At 48.8% G+C, this 19,050-nt stretch overlaps 1 protein-coding gene across 1 annotated transcript in view; it reads left to right on the forward strand.

Annotated features, from left to right (window-relative positions):
- Positions 1-100: 100 nt before the first annotated feature.
- Positions 101-19,050, forward strand: part of COL23A1 (collagen type XXIII alpha 1 chain) — a gene marked incomplete at both ends in the record, with an annotated part of 151,066 nt that continues 132,116 nt past the window's right edge. The window contains 5 exon segments of the mRNA XM_079542266.1: positions 101-159; positions 734-836; positions 1,192-1,457; positions 1,459-1,882; positions 5,126-5,195. Of these exon segments, the coding sequence (XP_079398392.1) occupies positions 101-159; positions 734-836; positions 1,192-1,457; positions 1,459-1,882; positions 5,126-5,195 (922 nt within the window).

Genomic DNA, 19,050 nt, shown 5'->3' on the forward strand with positions numbered 1-19,050 from the left:
CTTCTTGGAAGGTGCAGCAGTCTCATTTTTTGGCTGAGATGGTCATAAGCCCTGAATTCATTGTGGCACCTTTAGGCCCTTCTCTTGCAGTGGTTACCAGATGGTCCTGAAGTCTTCAAATATGTATTTCTGTGGAGCTCAATCTGCAATGATGAACAAGTAACTTTGGCAACTGCGAAACACTGATCAACCTGTCATAGAGGAAGGGTGAGGATGGGTCCTCGTTTGTAACTCCTGAGCACAGGGCCTGAGTGGTGCTGCTTTATTTTCTTGGGTAGTTTTTGCCCTTCCACGTGCGAGTAGCTGTTTTCTTGTTCCAGCCCTCGGTGCAGTGTGGAGGGCTTACTGGGCAGGTGGGGAGGGCTCATCCTGGCTGTCTACCACTCCAGATGCAGTATGCACGTTTTGGCCATTTATTGCAGGCTTTAGCATGCAAATCTTGTCTTGAGAGAAACTGCAAACTGTGTCAGCGCCACAGGAGACCGAGTTCAGGTTTTGTGTTTGCATGTGTATGTCCTGAAGCTCAGAAGGATTTGAAACCGATGTCTGTTCCACAGATACGTGGGGCAGTCTTAATTTGCGAGGCTCCAGACGTGCCTATCAGTTACTGTGTCGCTGGGAGGATGCTTTGAAAGCTTATCTTCTGTAAGCAGTGCCACCTGCTGAGCTTGGAGCTGTGCCCTCAGCCAGACCCCCTTGCTGGGCTGCTCATATTGTTGTTTCTCCTCTGCAGGATGGAACTGAATGGTTTGGACCTGGTCAGCAGTGAGCGTGGTGGGATTGAGGAGGACAGTGTGAATCCTCCCACCCTGCTTTCTGTCCCACGCATTCCTCAGGTGCAAAGCAGGCACTTGGCTGAGCGTATCAGCATAAGTAATGCAAATCAAAGGCAGATGAGAAAGAAAAATATATATGCTGCTCTATCTGTAAAAATAACTACAAAACGGCACTATCAGAATTAGAAAGTGAAAGGTTGCGTACTCTTGCTTATGCAGTACGTGTAGCTTTTGCTAATTTGTGTTTGCAGCATATGAGCTGAGGGTTATCTGATGATGTTTTATAGATGAGTCAAGAGTTGGAGTGCTGCAATCTGTGACAGAGAAAGCCGACGTCTGGCCAAGTCTGGAGGTGTTCAGTGTTAATACAGGAGCAGAACTTAAGACTCCCCGCTAGACAGAATAAAATCAGAAGTGCAAGAAGAAGCGGCTCCCCGCGCTCGGCGCTCTCACGGCTCGCGCTCAGTCGCGGTGCCGCCGCGGGCGGCTCCGCTGGAGGGCGCCATCCCCGCGCGGAGCGGCCGGGATCGGAGCGGGGCGGCCCGGCCGTGAGGAGCTCCCAGCGCCCCGCACCGCCCGGCCCGGGCTGGGAGCGCTCCCCGCGGGGGGCCGGCGGCGGGCAGGGCAGGGCAGAGCGGGGCGGCGGGGGTGGGATCTGCACCGCGTAATCCCCCCGGGGGGCGGCGGGCCGCTCTCGGAGCATCCCCCCGTCCCCGGCGCGGGGAGGGGAGAGCCGCCACCCCCCGCTTCCTCCGTTTAAGACTCGGGCCGGCGAGGCGAGAGCGGAGGAGAGCGGCCGCTCCGCAGCTGCCGGCCCCATTTCGGCGGCGGGGCGGGCGCTGGATGAGCCGCCGGCGGGAGGCGGCCGGCAGCCGAGCGGGTCCGATCGCGGCGCGATGAGCGCGGGCGGCAGCGGCTCGGCGGGCACCGCCACCTCCGCGCTGTGCCTGCTCCTCTCGCTCACCGCCGTGGCCGTGTGCCTGCTGCTGGGCGCTAAGACCGCCGAGCTGCAGGGCCGCCTGGCCGCCCTGGAGGAGCGCGGCGCCGCCGGCCCCGGGCCGCTGCTGGACGCGCTGCAGCCCCGCGTGGAGCAGCTCCTGCGCGAGGTGAGTGCGGCGGGGCTCGGCTCGGGGCTCCCCGGCAGCCGCCTCCCTTCCCGGCTGCTTTTTCCCTCTCGCCGAACTTTTTTCCCCCCTCGTTTTCATTGCACTTTGGAAAGGTTTAACGCGCGAGACCCCGCCGCTTTCCCCCTCGTTGTATTCACCGGCAAAGGTAATCCGAGTACCGAAGTGCCGTTTGTCCGGGCGCAATGGGCTGGAATTCCTTCGTCAGAAATTCCCGGACGGGATCCGCGCCTCCGCGCTCCGCGTGCTGCGGCGGTGCTGAACTGCGCGGCGGAGCAGCGCCCGTCTGCGTCCCCACCTCCCGGTTCCGAGAGCTCTGAAATCGACCGCTAAAGCTTTCTGTGCTGACACGTTCCTCCCATTGACGAGCTGTTCTCCGCCCGGGGTTCCTCTCTGTAGGCGAACCTCCTGGCGAAGCTGGGCTGGGACACCGCCACTCCCCGGGTCTCTGTGATGGGTCTCGATCACGCGGAATGCAAAAAAACTGTGTGTGTGTGTGTAAGCCCTGAATGCCAGAACAGAGGGGTGCTTGTGAGGCGTAATCACAAAATCTAGTTAACGTTTTTTCTGCAGGCAGGAACCAGCCTGCCGGCCGTGGCCGTGATTCTGTTCCAGTTATGCCAATAAATGTGCTTAGCAATGGGAACGGTTTCTGTGGCACTGCCTAAGATCATGTGCAGCCTCTTGCTGAGATTTAGTTAAGTGTGGAAAGCTTGTTTTGTACTGGGAGTGCTCGAGTGGAGATTGTGCAGGGGAAAATAAAGCAAAACCACATAATTGGGCTTCTAATGCAAGAGCGAGCTTGTTGAAACGTTCAGTATGACCAAACTTTTGTCAATGCCGAAATCATGGGTAACGGATTCAAGGAATGCATGGGAGCCATCGCTCTAGCTATTAATCATCACTGTAAACGAGCTTATTCATTTATGATAAAGGTCGAGAACACATCTGTATCGTGGTCACATTCCTCTTCATTACATAAGGCTCTCACTGGGCAGCATCTGTCCTTCTGTGCTTGGGAGTTTCTTGGGAGAGAGGGAATATTTCCATGGCCACAAACATCAGCCGATGCCTGGGGTCAGTTTTTTTGTTAAACTCCGTTCTGGTCCTTCTTTGAAGTTTACCACAGTATTTCAGAAGTGAAACCAAAGCTCCATATGCTCTCTGTGCACGACCCCTCGTACTTTGTTCTCTGTCACTGCGCGCACAGTTACTGCCTGTGCTGCTGCTGGGGTCTGCGGGTGCAATGTATGGAAGAGCTGCAGGCGCAACGCAAACATGCTGGTTTGCATTGCTTTGAGTGTTGTTTAAGTGTTTGCTGAGTAAGAGAGGATAGGAAGTAATAAAGAAGGGGTAAGTGTGTAGTTAAGGGTATGAAAGCCAATTTGGACAACTGCAGTCAAACTTCTAGCCTCGTGATGGGCATCCATCTAACGGCACAGAGATGATGGCTTTGGGGTTGCAGGACCTTTGCTTTCCCTCGTGTGTTCCTTTAGCCCTGCAGGGTCCTGGGCTGATGCCTCCAAAGCCTTCCCAGCAGTGCTGTCCAAAGTGTGGTGGCATCTCCACTGCGTCCACAGCAAAAGCCCGAATTTGGAGCGCGTCACATTTGTGCTGGAGTGAAAAAGTTAACGTGGGGATGAGAGGAGTGTCCAGTTGTTGTAAACAAAGCCAGACCGTTTTGTTCACAAAGGATTCATTGTCTGCAGTAGGCAGAGAGTGTCCGGATTAATCAGCTTCATGACGAGAACAATTCAATGGGAGAACAGAGGACTCCTTCCAGCATCCAGGACAGGGCAGGCTCTCCCCTGGTGTTCCCAGCAGTGCCTACAGAATGAAAGAATGGCAGAGCTGCTTCTCTTTTCCTCGAGCACCTTTGCCATCCAAGTAATTTAAAACATATAAAATTCCAGTGATACTTTGTTAGATTCTAAGTGGATGTCATAAAAGTCTCTTTAGATCACTTTTTTGCTGCTTTCTCTCAAGCAAAGCGTGTGTGCTGCTCTCACGCTTCCCTTAGGACAGCTTCTCTGTCTGGCGCTGTGAAACCACGTGGATGCTTTCAGGATCTATGTGCATCACATTCAAGCAGCTCGAAAAGGATGCACAGCATTTCAGCAACAGAGAAAACAATCTCCAGAATAAAGGACCAGAATCTAGCTCTCAGGTAGCTGAATTCCTGAATAGTCTGCAGTCGTCAGACATTTGAACACGGACTTGATCATCAGCTGCATAAAGGTCAAGCCTGAGCACCCAAAACTCAATAAGAACATGAGTTTTCTCTCTTATAAATGTTGGAGTACAGACTCCAGTTATCGGATTGCTGTTGCTCTCCTGGTAGATGCTTTGGGTGAGTCAGAGGATTCAAAAGGACTCAGAGAGTAATGACTGAGTGAATTGCCCCTACTCTTGCAGGGCTACCCCAGCCACAAGCGCTGTGCCTCAGCTCACATAACTTGCCTGTCGTCAGGACTCAGTAACTCCAACTTGGCACTGCCCTAAATGCAGGCACGAACATTTTGGTTGGCTTAGAGAACAGGCAGAATGTGCTCACATCTGTCTGCAATATGCCACGTGGGCAGATTTGGGGAATTTATACTTGTTATAGTAATCCTGCCGATCACTTCTTCGCCTTACGATGGCACTGTGTTGGTCTTGAGGTGGATCTGGGGGTGTGTGAGCACCACAGTGTCTGCCCATCACCCCCTCACCCCGCTCCTAAAGAGAACCATAGTGCTTCACGTAGCGTGAGTACAGATACAAAATCAGCAGCATCAGGTGTTGTGTGAGCATCCCCTGCTAGGTGACCTGCATTGCTGTGCTTGGTGGCAGAGCAGCATTTGCATCACTTTGCCTTTGGCCAGTGGAGCAGCACAGAGTTCTCTGCAGCACTGCTTCTGCCGACAAATGCACTGAGAAAGCTCAACACGGAACTTAATAATATCTAACTTGGGACTGATAACTGTCCCATGCATGTGCACAAATCCAGCCCGTGGGGCTCGGCCCAGGTGACTTTGGGGTGTGCAGAATGGGTGTCATTGCTTGAAACATTCAATATATTGTGTGCTGCTCTACGCTTTGTCTTGCAAAGCTAAACACAGCAGGGTGAAACCATCTTCCTCAAAGGAAGCTCACTGGACGCTTGGGCTGTTGGTATGCACACACAGTATGCTGTGAGATAGAACGTGTTCCCTAAATGGCTGTTCTTATTCCTTCTCCAAACAGAAGCTGGGCGAAGGACTCGCAAAGCTGCGGACGGCGAGAGAGGCTCCGTCCGACTGCATGTGCCCACCAGGTAAGTGCAGAGGGATCAGCACAGCCACACCGCACTGCCTGGGAGCTGCCAGCTCTGTATCCACCTATACCATGTAAAAAATGTTTCTCCAAGCTGAATGCCTGCCTCGTGTTGGGGGGCTGTTGATTTCTTCCACCGCCTCGCTATGGCCTGCATATAGATCAAGGAGTTGGAGGTTTGGATTCTCAGCTGTATGAACAGCGGAGTGAACAGCTTTGCTCGGTTGTGAGCACCGGGTGTTGGGCCAAAACAATTTAGAAGCAGTAACAAAATCACTGTGGCTTAATGCAAGTGTGATAATTAAAAGCTGCAGCCTCTCTGCTCTTAGGAGGGAGCGACATCTCCGGCGCTGCTTTGCCGTATGAAAGCTGTCGCTGATTGTTTAGATTTCCTCCCAGAGTTTAATGAACTTCTTAAACTGTCAAAACTTCCTGTTCTGCTGTGGAAGTGCATGCTCCTTGGAAACAATAAACAGCTTAGATTCGTTTGTAAAGGAATCTCATTTATAGCAAGACTCAGTGAGTGCTGTGCTGTCACACTGATGGCTTGAATGACTCTGGGCTGAGGCACTTCCAACCTTCTCTGTTGTTTTTTTTCCCTACAGAAGTAGTGAAAGATGTGTGAAAGATATGCAGTGCTTTGGTGGTTGGGAATGCAGTGGTCTGCTACAAAGCCCCGTGAGCAGCAGATCATTCAGTTGTGCTTTTAAAGAGAAAACCCACCCTGAGTGTTGCATGCAGGAGCACTGCTGGCAAATGTCTGACGTTTTCCTGACATCCTGGATAAGAATCACAGCAGGATGCTCAGTTATTTGTCCATACTTACAGCACAAAAAAAGATGTGTGTCTGTTGGTTGGTTGTTTTTTTTCCCCTGTAAGATGACATGTAATGGCCTCGGAAATGTATCAGCAATGCTTCTCTGCAGTGTCCTGCTGCAGTGGCACCAGCGGGCTGTCAGGAGGAAAGCTGTGGGTGTCCCGTGTGCCTTGGAACCCAACCACATTGGCCACACCAGGGCTGCTTTCAGTTCCTTGGAATCTGATGGACAAATATATTTCCTGCCCTCTGAAGCACAGCCCATTGGCTCTGTGGGCTCTTGCTGGGCCCATGCAGAGGGCACTGCTGATGTGATTAAGTGGTCAAGGAGCTTTTCCTTTGCTCTGCAGAAAGCAATTGAGATTTAAGAGTTCCTTTGTTGCCAGGTCCCAATTCTTTTCTGGGTCACTGGGTTTGCTGGTCAAGAGATAGGGAAGAGAGAGGGGGGAAGGCTTTCCCACGTGCTGTTGAATTGCTTGTTACAGTCATTAGCAACGAATGCCCAGGTAATTTGTGAGCCGAGTGCTTGTCTGTTGGCAGGGAGCTTTGGGGTGGCCATGGCTGCTCCTGGGCCCCTCTGCTGTGCTTAGGTGGGGATGTGCTGTGGAGCAGTCATGAAATCTAACAGCTATTTTGGACCAAATCAAAGGAACTTTTACACACGATGCTTTTTTCAGTGCCAAATTGCAAACTATCAGTGTGGGCCCAGCTCGCTTGCCCCACAAAAGGATCCAGCAACCCCAAAACTTGAAGCTGGCACTTCAGCCGTGGCAGCCGCTGCCTCTTCCAGCATGAGCAGCGCTCACAGACCCACACAGCTCCCCTGTGCTCTGGGTTTGTTTTGTAAAAGACCCGTTTTGCTTTAAATGCAGTCTGTTTTGGGGTTTTGTTGCTTCTTTCTGGTCTGGATGGGTGCTGAGGTGCTGGGGCTGGCGGCCAGCAGAGGGGGCCCGGCCGTTTCATCAGGGCCACAGAGAAATCCCGATCATAAAACATTACAGCAACAGGGAAAGAGCTTAAATAAAGCTGCTGCCACGCCTCTGATGTTCGGGATGCTCAGAAAGGTCTCTGTGTTTTCTCTCAGCACCTGCGTTTGTGGGATTCACAGGGATGCGTGGAGATTTGTTCTGCTTTATCTATTCACCAAAAGCATTGCGGGATGGGGTGTAGGGGAGGGGAACACTTTGTATCAGTTTTGCTTCTTCATCGTTACGGAATTTCTGTGAGGAGTGGGAGGAATACATTCATGGGTGTCCTGAGGGGGCAGCAGTGGGTGCAGTGGGCCCTGGTGCAGTGAAGAAAGGGGAGATGATGTTGATCCCACTGTGATGAGCAGTGGGGTGGTGGTGGAGGTGGCCCAGCAATGGTGAGGGTTGGGGTGGTGGAGGTGGCTCAGTAGTGGTGAGGTTGGGGTGGTGGAGATGATGGCCCTGCTGTGCTGAGGAGCAGAGCCTTTCAATTTTCAGTGCTTGCAGCTATTTTGGGGTCTGCAGCCGTTGCGTGCTGCTGGTGCTGGCCAGGCCGAGGACAGGCTGTCCCCACATGTTGGCTCGCAGCACAGCAGCAGCTCAGTCTTTTTATTGTTGTCATGCACTGAGCCAGGCCTGGTGAGCTGTGCAGAGACGCCCTGTTGCATTACGCTCAGCCTGTCCCCCTGGATGGGGTCCTCACATCGCCTTCCCCATAAGCTACATCTCAGCAGGTGCAGGAGCATTTGCTTACATGGCATTTAGGGCAGTCTTCAGCTCAGGAGCAAGTGGAGGTGGGCTAAAAGCAAAACTAAACCTTGGTGCTTGCAGACTCCTTGCTCACAGCTGTGTGCCTGCTGCAGCCGCGTGCCTTTTTGTTTAGCTGTACCTCCTGAGGCTTTGTGCTCAGCATTGCTGAGGAGCCCAAACTGATTTCCTGGCTGCCGGGAGACGCGTATCCCCGTCTTCATCTTGAATCCATGATGAGAGGTTATCGTACGCTTTTGAACGTATGTCTATATTACAAAGCAGTGTTAAATACTCAGTGTGGTAATCTGATGTTCCAGTTAATATGTGACAAATATTTCCCAATAACGGACGCAACGCAAAGGTCGAGTGGTGCTTCAGCCTGTGGGACGGCGCGGTGCTCCATTTTGGGCAATCCAAACCACGTGTTCTGAGGGAACTGACGGCTTAAAATCCTCCATACCTCTGCGTTCTCAGCAATGCCAGAGGCTGTCTTGCTGCACTTTTTTTAATGATAATTTTTACATTTTAAAGCACGTGGATGGGCTTTTCCATCTTGCTGGGAACATCTGCTCCGTGGTTCCCAGCAAGTTGAAATATCTGCCACATTTTTACTGGTGTAAATGTTGTCTCCAAGTGTCACTTTGCTATCTGTCTTCTCCCTGCTTTGTCTCTCCAGGTAATTAGCACAACAGAATTTCCCTAATTGCTGGAGATCAAGGAGGAGAGGACTCTGTTTGCTCTGTAGCCCTGACAAATGGCAGATGTTTTCCAGCAGGCCAAATGCAATGCACTGAGCTCCAACACGGGTTCTTTGTTTTGCACTTGTGCGTGATAGAAGCTCTCTGCTATTTCTGTTCCTATGTCTGGGTCTGCAATTCTGCATTTGTAAGTCATCATGATTCTTTCACGATGATTAAATAGATGTAGAAAATTATCAAATGAAAGTGTTTCTTTTTGAAATTAGCAGTGATCTTGTCTTTCCGAGTTGCATTGCATCTACTGAGCTCAAGTGTATGAAGTACTCATTACTGTAACCTCAGGACATGGTTCCCTACCTACTGAAGCCATTCAGATGAAGTACTTTTCTATAGTTTCTTTAATTTAGAATGAGAAAAGGTCTTCTGAATGTCTTCAAGGTTTTAAATGTTTCTGAATCCTCCTAACCTCAGTTTTCATGAGAAGTTCTTTACATTCCATGCCGTGCCAGTCACTTTCTTTCATCAGGGTTTGGTTCCTCGGTCTGACTTTACCCACAGGAGGCCAGGATGCTATAATCACAGTAGTAATATAAACAGGATTTTCTTGCACTAAACAACAATCAGAATTTTTTCCTGTGTAGAAAAACCTGTGCCAGGATTTTTAAAAATTACCCAGAAACCACGCATGAAAGCATCCGCGTGGTGATGAACAAACGTCTGGGAAGGGCTTTTGACAAAACGGGCCATAGAAATGCAGGCACTCCCTTTTTAATGGATACGTTTGCACATCTTAGCCTTTCAAAATAGGATCCCATTGCAGATCTCTGCAGCTCATGGAAAAATGTCACTCTGCTCTGCGTCTCTTTGAGCATAAAAGCTGCTGCCAGCTATGTTCCATTGGCTCCTTCCTGGCGACCGTTCCCTGCCCCTTTTGGGTGTTGGTGGAAGGTCCCGAGGACATCTGGAGCTGTGTCTGCACACCACGTGTGCAAAGGTTCCGTGCTGCCTGGGGCTGCCTGGGCCGGGCACTGCTGCCCTGAGGCTTTGCAAGGCGTTGGAGCACTGAGGCCCAGAGCAGTGCACCAGGAACTGGTCCTTTCGCAGCAACATTTGTCTTGAGACCGCTTCAGCAAAAGTTAATTAAAAATGGTGACATCGATGGGAGAAAGCTCTGAAAATTTATTTTTTCTAAGTCTGCCGACGTTATTTGGACTGTAATGAAAACTACAAAAATAAACCTGACGACCGTATCCTCAAGGAGAAGCTCTGTGTAACCGTATCTTTGTCTTGACATATGAAGTCATTTATCTAGACGTGGTGTTTTTGCTGCCAGCCCCGTCATTGCTGCCAGTCCGGAGGGGAGGCACTGAGGCTTCCTGGGTCAGTGCTCATGGACTGACTCACCTGGGAGCTGCATATCAGCTGTTTCCTTCTCTTCCTTGGTCAAATAATGGATGGCTGTCACCCATGTGAGCAGCGATCTCTGCAGAACTGATTCCTGACAGCCTGGCTTGGCTGGTACCTGCTGTCTTCACGCTGTCTCATTGAGACAGTAGTGCCACCATTTTCTAACCATCCCCTCTGCAATAGGATGGGAACGTGTTCCAAACCCAGTGTGCTTTGTGTTGGCATTATCTTTCCGGGTTGATTCCCCAAAAGTATAAATCTATCGGTAGATTTTGGGCTATTTTACAGATTTCTGGTCAAGAGAGTCCCTTTCAGTTCTTGTAAGAGTTTCCTTAAAATAGAGTGAACTGAACTCTGGCACCCAAATAGCATGCTGTCATGTCACCAGATCTGCTCATAGCTCATCATGCTTTTATGGGAGGGAGAACTGTAGCTTGTAAGTGAGACCCAAAGCTGGCTATAGCTGAATCCTAAGAGGATTTGAAGAAAGTAATTATGTGGCAACAGTTGTTCACAAAGAAGTGCCACTTGCCCGGCTTATGCGGACGTGGGTGTGAATCCAGACAACATCCACACATGGATCACTGCACTTTTCTCTCATTGCTCTGCTACCAACACAAGCCAAACACTTCTCATGCCAGCTGGGATCATAAAGCTCCAGGTGTTATGTGAGATGCAGAAGTGGAGAGAGATCAGGGAACTTTTGTCTTTTGGAAGATGCAAAGAGGCTGAGTGGGAAAACCAGTAAAGATGATGAATAAGTTCATTTGTTTGGAGTTGTTGGAGACAACTCCAAGAATGAGGGTGGATTTGGGAGGAAACCTGTTCAGATCATGAAACATTTGTATAAAAGAGATGGAAACAGCTGTTCCTGTTGGGCTTCTGCTTTGTGATGAACGGTTCAGTGGTTGTGCTCCCCTCCAGTTACATTTTTTATTCTGCAGAACAACCATCTTTCATCCCCATATCAACAATGGCAGGTTTCTGTCCAAACACTCTTCCCCCAGCACCTCCTGGCACAAGAAACAGATCTTGGGGTTGCTTGTCTGCATGGCATCTGGTCAAACCCATTGGAGAGTTCGCTCGTTTTATGACTGTCCCATCCTTCTGCTTTCGTTCATGAGACTCTTGGGAAGTCAACTTGCATTATGCCAGCAGAATGGAGCAACAAGGCAGGATTTTCTTTTGCTGAAGGGTTTCTTTGCTGAATCTGCATTAATTAAAATGTGTGGGAATTTTATATCATGAAAATTGTCAGTCTTGAGTAGCTGCTGAGCTCAGTGCATCCGAGCCTTAATCCTAAATGGCAGAGACATGGTGGCCGTGGATGGCCAGGGTTGGTGCTGTGCCATGTAGGAACCCACTGCTGCAATAATCACATGGGAGTCTCTGAGTGATGGGTCCTCATGATAACGCTGCACGAGGGGACAGTCATGTGCTGGTCTTTTTTTAATTGCACCTGTCTTGCTGTGATAACATAGACGGTAAAAAGGATGGATTTCTCTCTGCTTTTCTAAATCTGACCCAAGAGACAACAATTCTCATCATTTCCCAGCTGTGACCCCATAGTAATCCCAGAATTTGTACATCCAGCCCTGGGGGAGGTGAGTGTCTCTTTGGGCTGCGGTGGGTGCAAGCATTTGTATTAATATAGCTCTGCAGGTCACAATCACATGGTTTAGTGATCTGATTAAACCTCCACCTGTTCTGTGTTTATCACCGTCAGTCTTTGTTTTATCGCATGACAGAAGATGGGCTGGTGCTGAGGTACTGCTGAGCACCAGGACTTGGCAGCCCGTGCAAACAGTGTGCTTCTTTGCTTTCATCCCTGAGGCAGATGGATTGAGCTCACAGCCTTTTGTACGAGCAAGCCAGGGAGCTACTGAAAATTGAGGGGGTGGCACTGTCAGGCCCTGCATCTCCCCCTGCCCGCTCAGTATGTGCTGCTGTGCTTCTTTTACAGTGACGTGGGACAAGAAGGATTAGAAAACACACGTGTGAGATGAATTGCGGGCAGACAGGGGATTTGCGGAGGGCGGTTAGGGGATCCTGTTGCAATATTAAATGTTAACTTGATGCCAGAAGCCCACCTTTTTCTACAAGTTGAAAGGGGTATTAATGAAAGACCTCACATTCATCTTTTTGGAATTTCTGTGGCCCATACTGAATCTTGGTTAGGGTAGAGATTCAGTGCTGTGTTGGTTGTATTTATTTCAAGTTTCTGGCACAGTTTAAATCTGGACTATTTATTTATTTAAGACATTAAGAGAGCTTGGCTTCTGCTGAACTGCATCTGACTTTATGGTTCAGTTTTGAAAAGCGACTTCAATCATGACCAGGCTTGGATGCCAAGAGAAGCTCATCTTTGTCTCAGAAAGGCTGTGTAATACAAATTAACTTTTTGCTCCCTATGAGAGCCACCCAAAGGCAAAGGGTGGGCGTCAGACACAAACCAGTTGCTGCTCCATTGGTCTGTAGTGTGGGAAGCCACCCACACGGTTTGCCTTCAGGGAGAATCATTGCAGCAATGAGCCCTGCTGTGGGGAAGCTCAGGTTCACAGCTCCTTTCCTTTAACACCTCCCCAAATCCTCAGCTCACCAGGAGGGTCCCATTGGTTGAGTTGGTTGGGACCATTCATATCAAGACAGCTCCTGCAGAGGACTTGGCTCCAGATCCATATGGGATGTTTCCTACACACTGGAGAGAAATCCCACATTTCTCCCTTTGCTTCTGGCCTCTTCATAGCATGACTGTGGTCCTCAGCCATGTAAGCTGTGCACGGTGCCCAGCAGCCCTGGGTGGACCTCCTAAGCCCAGGCTCTGCACACCACATACATTGTACCCCTGGTGCCCCAGGCTGTTAGGCTGTTTCCCAGCAAGCATGACATGGAGAGGGAGGTATTTACCAAGAAAAATTAAATTGGTTCAGTGGAGTTCCCAACCATCTGTACACTTGTGGTCAGACCTCTAAAAAAATAGTAGTGCAGACAAGGTCTATCAGTACAGTACATCTGGAAATGTTTCTTTCTGGCTTGAATTTGTCTGGGTTTTCTCCCTGTTCGGTGCTGTCTGAGCAGTCCCTGTTTGTACTACTTCAGCACGAGGCACGCAGTGCAGAATTGAGTTTGTACTGCTTCGGTGCTACGAGAAATTGAAGTGATTGGGCGAGATGTTGAACAGGTTTCTCTTTTTCTTTCTTTTTTTTTCTATCTTTTCCCCAGCAGATCAGTCTGGAAGGCAATTGGTATTGATATGAACCACCTCATGTTTTGGAACCTTTGGCAGTAACCACTACCAAATAATGATGCTTCTGGGTCCTTACTGTGCAAACATTTAAATATGTTCAACCATGTTGTGCAGGGTCTTGTCCAGAGAGTGAAGTACAGCACCAATGGGACCTGAGGGTGTGACTTATTGCAATAGCCAGTCTTGGTAAGGAGTTGTAAGGAAAGTATGTCCAATTTTTTAAGAGAAGGCCTGGCTCTTGGCTACTGACAATTGGTGTTTGCTTGTCTGAAAATAACTGTTGGGTTTGTTTTGTTTTGGTTCTTATTGGAGGACCATAGATGTGAAACATGCTATTGGAAGCGGGCTACGTACTGCTGGCTGCTGTGCCATGAGTGCAGGGACTTCTTGGATTCATTTACTTCTTTCAGGTTTTCTTTCTGAACTTTGCACCCTAAGACACAGCTTTTTCAGCTCAGTCCTGCACGGTTTCCATCAATATTTGTCCTCAAGATTGGGGTAACCGCAGCCTGGGGGTCTGCCCCTCTCCTCATCTCAGGTTTGGTTCCCTTTGGTTATAGTGACAGAAGGACACATTCAGGCCAGAGAAGCCAGGCTTCTCTGCATGTATGAAGGGAGTAGAGGGAAGGCTGTGTTTTGTTAAAGTAGGTACCTGGGATCTAGCAAGAAGAAAAAAAAAATTTTTTTTTGAGTTCATGGGAGAATCTGAAGGTAGAAAGATCTCTTCTCCATCTTCCCTTCCCCATCACATTAAGGGACATTTCCATCCCCTACCTCCTGGCAATGGAGCCCCACATTTCTCTTCAGCCACATGGTGGTGTTCATGAGGAAGAAGGCCCTTCCCATGTGCACCATCCCTTCTGTAATTCCGTCTATGTGTATGCACACACCCACTGGTGCTTGTTAATGTTAAGTGTGTGAAACAAAACTCAGTGAATGCAGAAGCGCAGGGAAGAATAAGCACATTCTTTCTCCTTGGTGAATAAATACCCATCTTCTCTTACAGGGTTTTATTCTGTTTTTATTTTTCATTGGTTTGTTTTTTCATTTTTGTTGTTGTTATTTGGTTTGTTGTTTCCTGGTTTGTTTTGTAGGTCTTATCTCCTCTTTGTTCCCGGTTGGCCCTGATGGATGACTTTGTGACAGGAGCCCATCCATCCCTGGGCAATAACATTTTTGGGAATGGGTGCCCCTGGGTGGCTCTATCCTGACTTGGTTTGAGCTTGATAATTATGTGTGACTTGAACAGTTTTGTTGATCTGTGTTACTGTAAAATTGATTTGATATCTTATTTTGGAATCCTCAACTGCTTGCCTGGGATTCCCCGTGGCTGTGCCATGCCCTTGCTGCTGAATTTCAGCCACTTCATACAGTGAGCTCAGTGCCTCTGGCAGAAATCCCATACAGAGCAACCATATTGAGCTGGCAGTGCCAAGCCTGGCACAGGTTCCCCAAGGACTTTGACTTTTGCCACCAAACGAAGATGTTCTTTTTTTTTTCTCTGGGTGTAAAACTGCATGCAGTCACGGAGGGAAGCACACATTGAAGCTCTGTCATTTGGGATCCCAAATCCCATTTCTTAGCACTGTCACATGAAGGAACACTTTATCCTTCAGCTGCTGCCCCTTGCCTGATGTGCTAGCAGCCCCAGCAGGGAGCACTGGACCTCTCAATGCCTCACAGCATCCTTGTCAGGACTAAATAATAAGAAACACTTGGTAGACTTAAAAACTTGCTTACATCAAAGCTTTAAATCTTTGTAAGTCCAAAAGCACATTTAAAGTTGATGAAATCACAACATTTTTGCTCTCAGCTGTACAGCTCACAATCCCCTTCTAAAGAAAAAATGCAGTGCTGACCCCAACGAGGGAAGCAGGGGGGCTGCAGTGGCTCTAAATAGGCTAGGACTCATGGCTCGTTGTTGATCCTGCACTGCTAGATTGTTCCCTCGCACCCCCCCATCCCCCACTTTGCACCCTCTCTACCCCAGGAACAAATTCCAAACTGCTGCTTTCCTTCCTAAAAAGCCTAGAAAGACATTAAGCATATTCTCTTTCCTCTGAGTATCTCAGGGATAGACAGAGCAGTACAGCTGCACTCTTTTCTTATAACGAGGAGCGAGCTGCTTACCCCTTCTCTGCACACAGGTGGCCACTATGCAGCATTAACAAGTAGCTCTCACCTGCTTTTGCAAGCAATTGTGCACAGCTGGTGAGCTGCCTTCATCCCAGGCACCTCTGGGGGCTGCTGCTGCCCTTCTGGCAGTCTGCACTTGTGGTCATCTTGAAAGGATCCATATTCATTTTTTCCTTGCCTGTGAGGCTTTTCACCACTGGATTGGACAAGGCTCAAGTTTTCCAGGAGTTGGGACATGGCTCTGTGGTGAGTCTCATGGTGCTTCCTATTTATCAGCTCTTGGGAAGGGGTAGCAAAGTGAGAATTTATGTGCATGTGTGTTAATGTTATTTGAGGCTGCCTTTCTGCCTGAGGGTGGGAGTTAAATATTTGAAAATACCTGGATTCCTTCTTCTCCTCTTGGAATATGGAGTAGGGGGTGAGGGTGTATAGGAGCCAAAATCATCATGAACAGGAGGGCAAATGAAAACATGTATTTGCTCAGGTGTATGTATAGTTGAGCATGTGTAAGGTCTGGTCCATGGGTGGCTGTGGTGGCTGCCTGGGTTCTGCCCTTTGTGTTGCTGATGTTGAAGGCTGGAGCGAGGTGCTGTGTGCCCTGTTTGTGGTATCGTGGTGCCCTGTCCCACAGGGGCTTCAGGCCTGGCTGCCCACACAAATGTGCTGATTTCAATCGAATTCTTCCTCTGTGAGGCTTGAGGTTTGCTTGCTGCAGACCATGCTGCAGTTAATGAACGAATACATACCTCCAGGAGCAGCCCTTTGGGGAAGGGTGAAGTGGCCCAACACCAAGGATGCTTCTGAGAGGTCTCTGCTTTTGCAGATGGGTTTGTTAATGCTCTGCTTTCATGAAGTGTTGCCTTCAGTCTGAACAAACTGCAGAGCTGGCTATGTTCCCTCAGCCTTCTGAGCAAGTGTGTTTGTTGGGGACCCCTGGAAGCTGGGGCCCATCACCCAACTGCTTCATGTGTGGAGAAGTGATTGGAGCATTTGGGAAACCTTGCTGAGCTGGCTGCTCCCTGCAGATGCCCTGGGGAACCCTCCATCCATTCCTTCTGCCTGGACTTCCACCTCATGGCTGAGAGGAGCAATGGAGCTGAGCTCGGCTATTGGCTGTGGTGAAGCAACCAAATGGCCTTTAGGGGGAAAAAATGGCATATGGAGCAGTTGGGCCTTACTGCAGGAAGGTGACTTCAGGAAGTGGTTTTCTGTGCGGGAGGACATCATAGCAATAATGCTGGTTGGTTTCAGTCTGTAGCAGCTCTTCCAGCTGAGCTGTGTATGTGTGCTACCGTCTTTGTGCTGTTTTGGTTTCTTTGTGTTCACTTGTTTTTTTTTTGTTGTTGTTTGTGCACGGAGCCTTTATGGTGTGGCAGAACAAACCCTTCTGGATGAAGGAAGCCTTGCCTGGGATGGGTGCTGCAGAATGCAGTGGGGAAGGGGAGCAAACCCTGGATCTGGATGCACCTGTGAAGTACAATGGCTGTTGATTACAATTTGCTGCTTCTTGGTGTTAATGAAGCTTGAGCTGGTGGCCTTTTGTGGGGCTGGAGGCAGGTACGGAGATGGTGCTGAGCCTGTGTGCTGTTAGTGCCAGACTGCTTTCGGACCTTTATGCTTGGAACAAATCTGCAAAGCCTGTCTTGGTGTAAAACTGGGCCCTGGGTTTAGGCCATTAATTTCTTCTGCTTCAGTTGTATGCTTGCCAAGGGAAAATGAATGGGGCCAGCTGAAGTATGGTTCTCAGCTGATCCAGACCATTTAATGAAGCTGTTCCTATGCAAATTAGGATAAAGTGAGGGCCTGCAGTTGATGCAGCCATTAACACCTGAGACATAAACTAAATATCACATGCTGAAGGCAATTGGTGTTTTCCCCATAGCTTTCAGTGCAAAAGCTGGAAGCAGAGAAGGGGATGGAGTGGTTGGGCCCAGCCGAAGGGCAGAGGGTTTGAGTCCTCCTGGCTGCCAGTGTGCTGAAGAGGAGCCAGGAGAGCTGAGGGCTGTGAAATGTTTTTGTTTCGCTTAATCAGGTTTGTGCAGCCAAGTCCTAATTGAGGCTGTCATTTCCAGGGAGGGAAAATGTGAAGGTCGTGTTCTGAACACCTCTGTGGGACTATTGCAAGGACGGGGTCCTTCCCCGCGGTTTTAAGGGAGCTGCATGTTTGTTTGTGTTTTCTTTTGAAGTCACAGAGGGTTTTTGTATATACACACATGTATATTTAAGGAGCACAAATTGATTTGCTGGCTGGAACCATAAATGGTTCCGCTGAACTGAAGCTTTCTACTGCCAGGCATTGCACACAGCTCCAATCAACTGGAGAGCTACAGCCAAAAGCAGATTTTTTTATTTTTTTTTTTTAGCTCATCTAGGTGAAAAATACACTAAAGATGTGCATGTCCTGCTGCCTGGATCTTTATTTAGGGTTTGGGCTACATGTATAAACATCACTAATGTGTTACCACTTAAGCCTCTACTTTGTGTTCACATGCGACTCTTCAGCTCTCATCTATAAATCACAGTGACTAGCAAGCTGAAGTTCTTTGTTTGCAGGGTTGGAGAAGCTCTTTTGGTTTGCTTATCTTCCTTAGCAGTCTATGCATCTTGACATGCCATTTCCTTCATGGTCTTCCCACCCTCTCAAAATGGGTTTGCATATGAATATTCAAAACAAAAGATGACAAATCTTCACCATCGATGTTTTTCATCTTGGGTAAGGTGTGACTCTGGGGGGAAAACTGATGTAGTTTGCAGTCAAACGCTGCAGACAAACTGATCACAAGAATGAATTTGCTTTGCAGCTCACTACTCTGCATCTCATTGTCTGCTGAACACTGCTGTACTGCTGGCTCGTTCTTGAATCCTTTGCTGATTTTTCTGCTACGAAGTCAAACACCTTTTCCCCTCTCAGAGAAGCAGGAAGAAACTGTAGTGAATAAACCATACAGAACAGAAGTATGCATCTTTGCAGCAAACTGTTTGAAGACGGGTTTGGTCAGAAGCCCTTCTTCCTCCAAAAGCCTTCAGAGCAGCTCTTCTCTTGTCTTACCACTATGCTATCGAGTTAAGCTCCTGGAGAGAATGGCTCCTTGGGTTGTAGTCAGTGCTGGTTCTAGGTTTTGCTGATCAGCATTGGTTCTGCTTATTGTTCACAGATTTACTTATTCTTTATGAGGGTTGAAAGACTTTTATTAGGACTTAGAGATGTTTATTAGGTTGGTGTATGCACTGGTTTGTCCAATTTTTGTGATATCCTTTGCTGAACAGATCACCCAGAAGAATATCATATTTCCTGCAAGCAGTTTAACTGTATATTCTGTAATGTTGTGGTACCACTCTTTAAATAGATTGACCTTTCAGTTCCAGTTCTGCTCTCTTCTGCCAAAATAATTTCCTCTTTGCTCTGGCTCACGTTATCGGATGGTGAAGCTCTTCGTTGTAGCTCTGTGAGGGTGCTGCTGTCCAAAGCTGTGCTCTGCTTGCTCTTAGCACAACTGAGGTTTGCTTTGCAGCCTGTAGGTCTGGGAGAGACCAGATGCAGGACTAATAGCCTTGTCAGGGAGAAATTGTTTTCTGAGTTGGGTCATGGCGGTGTGCTGCACCTCTTCATGTTAGAACCTGCGGGGACCCTTTCGGCTGCGCTGTCTGTTTTCTTTGGCTGAGCGCGTTATTCTGATGCCACCAGTTTGCTGTAAACATCCTTCTGCAAGCCTACAACCTCCATTGCAGACCTGCGGCAGGTGGATGGGGAAGTACTGTGCTAAACTACTGTGTTGCTTGCCTGGCCATACCTCGGATCTGAAATAGTTAATCTGATTTCAAGAAACGCTCTT

The sequence above is a fragment of the Tetrao urogallus genome (assembly GCF_951394365.1).
Source record: "Tetrao urogallus genome assembly, chromosome: 14".
Taxonomy (NCBI): Eukaryota; Metazoa; Chordata; class Aves; order Galliformes; family Phasianidae; genus Tetrao; species Tetrao urogallus.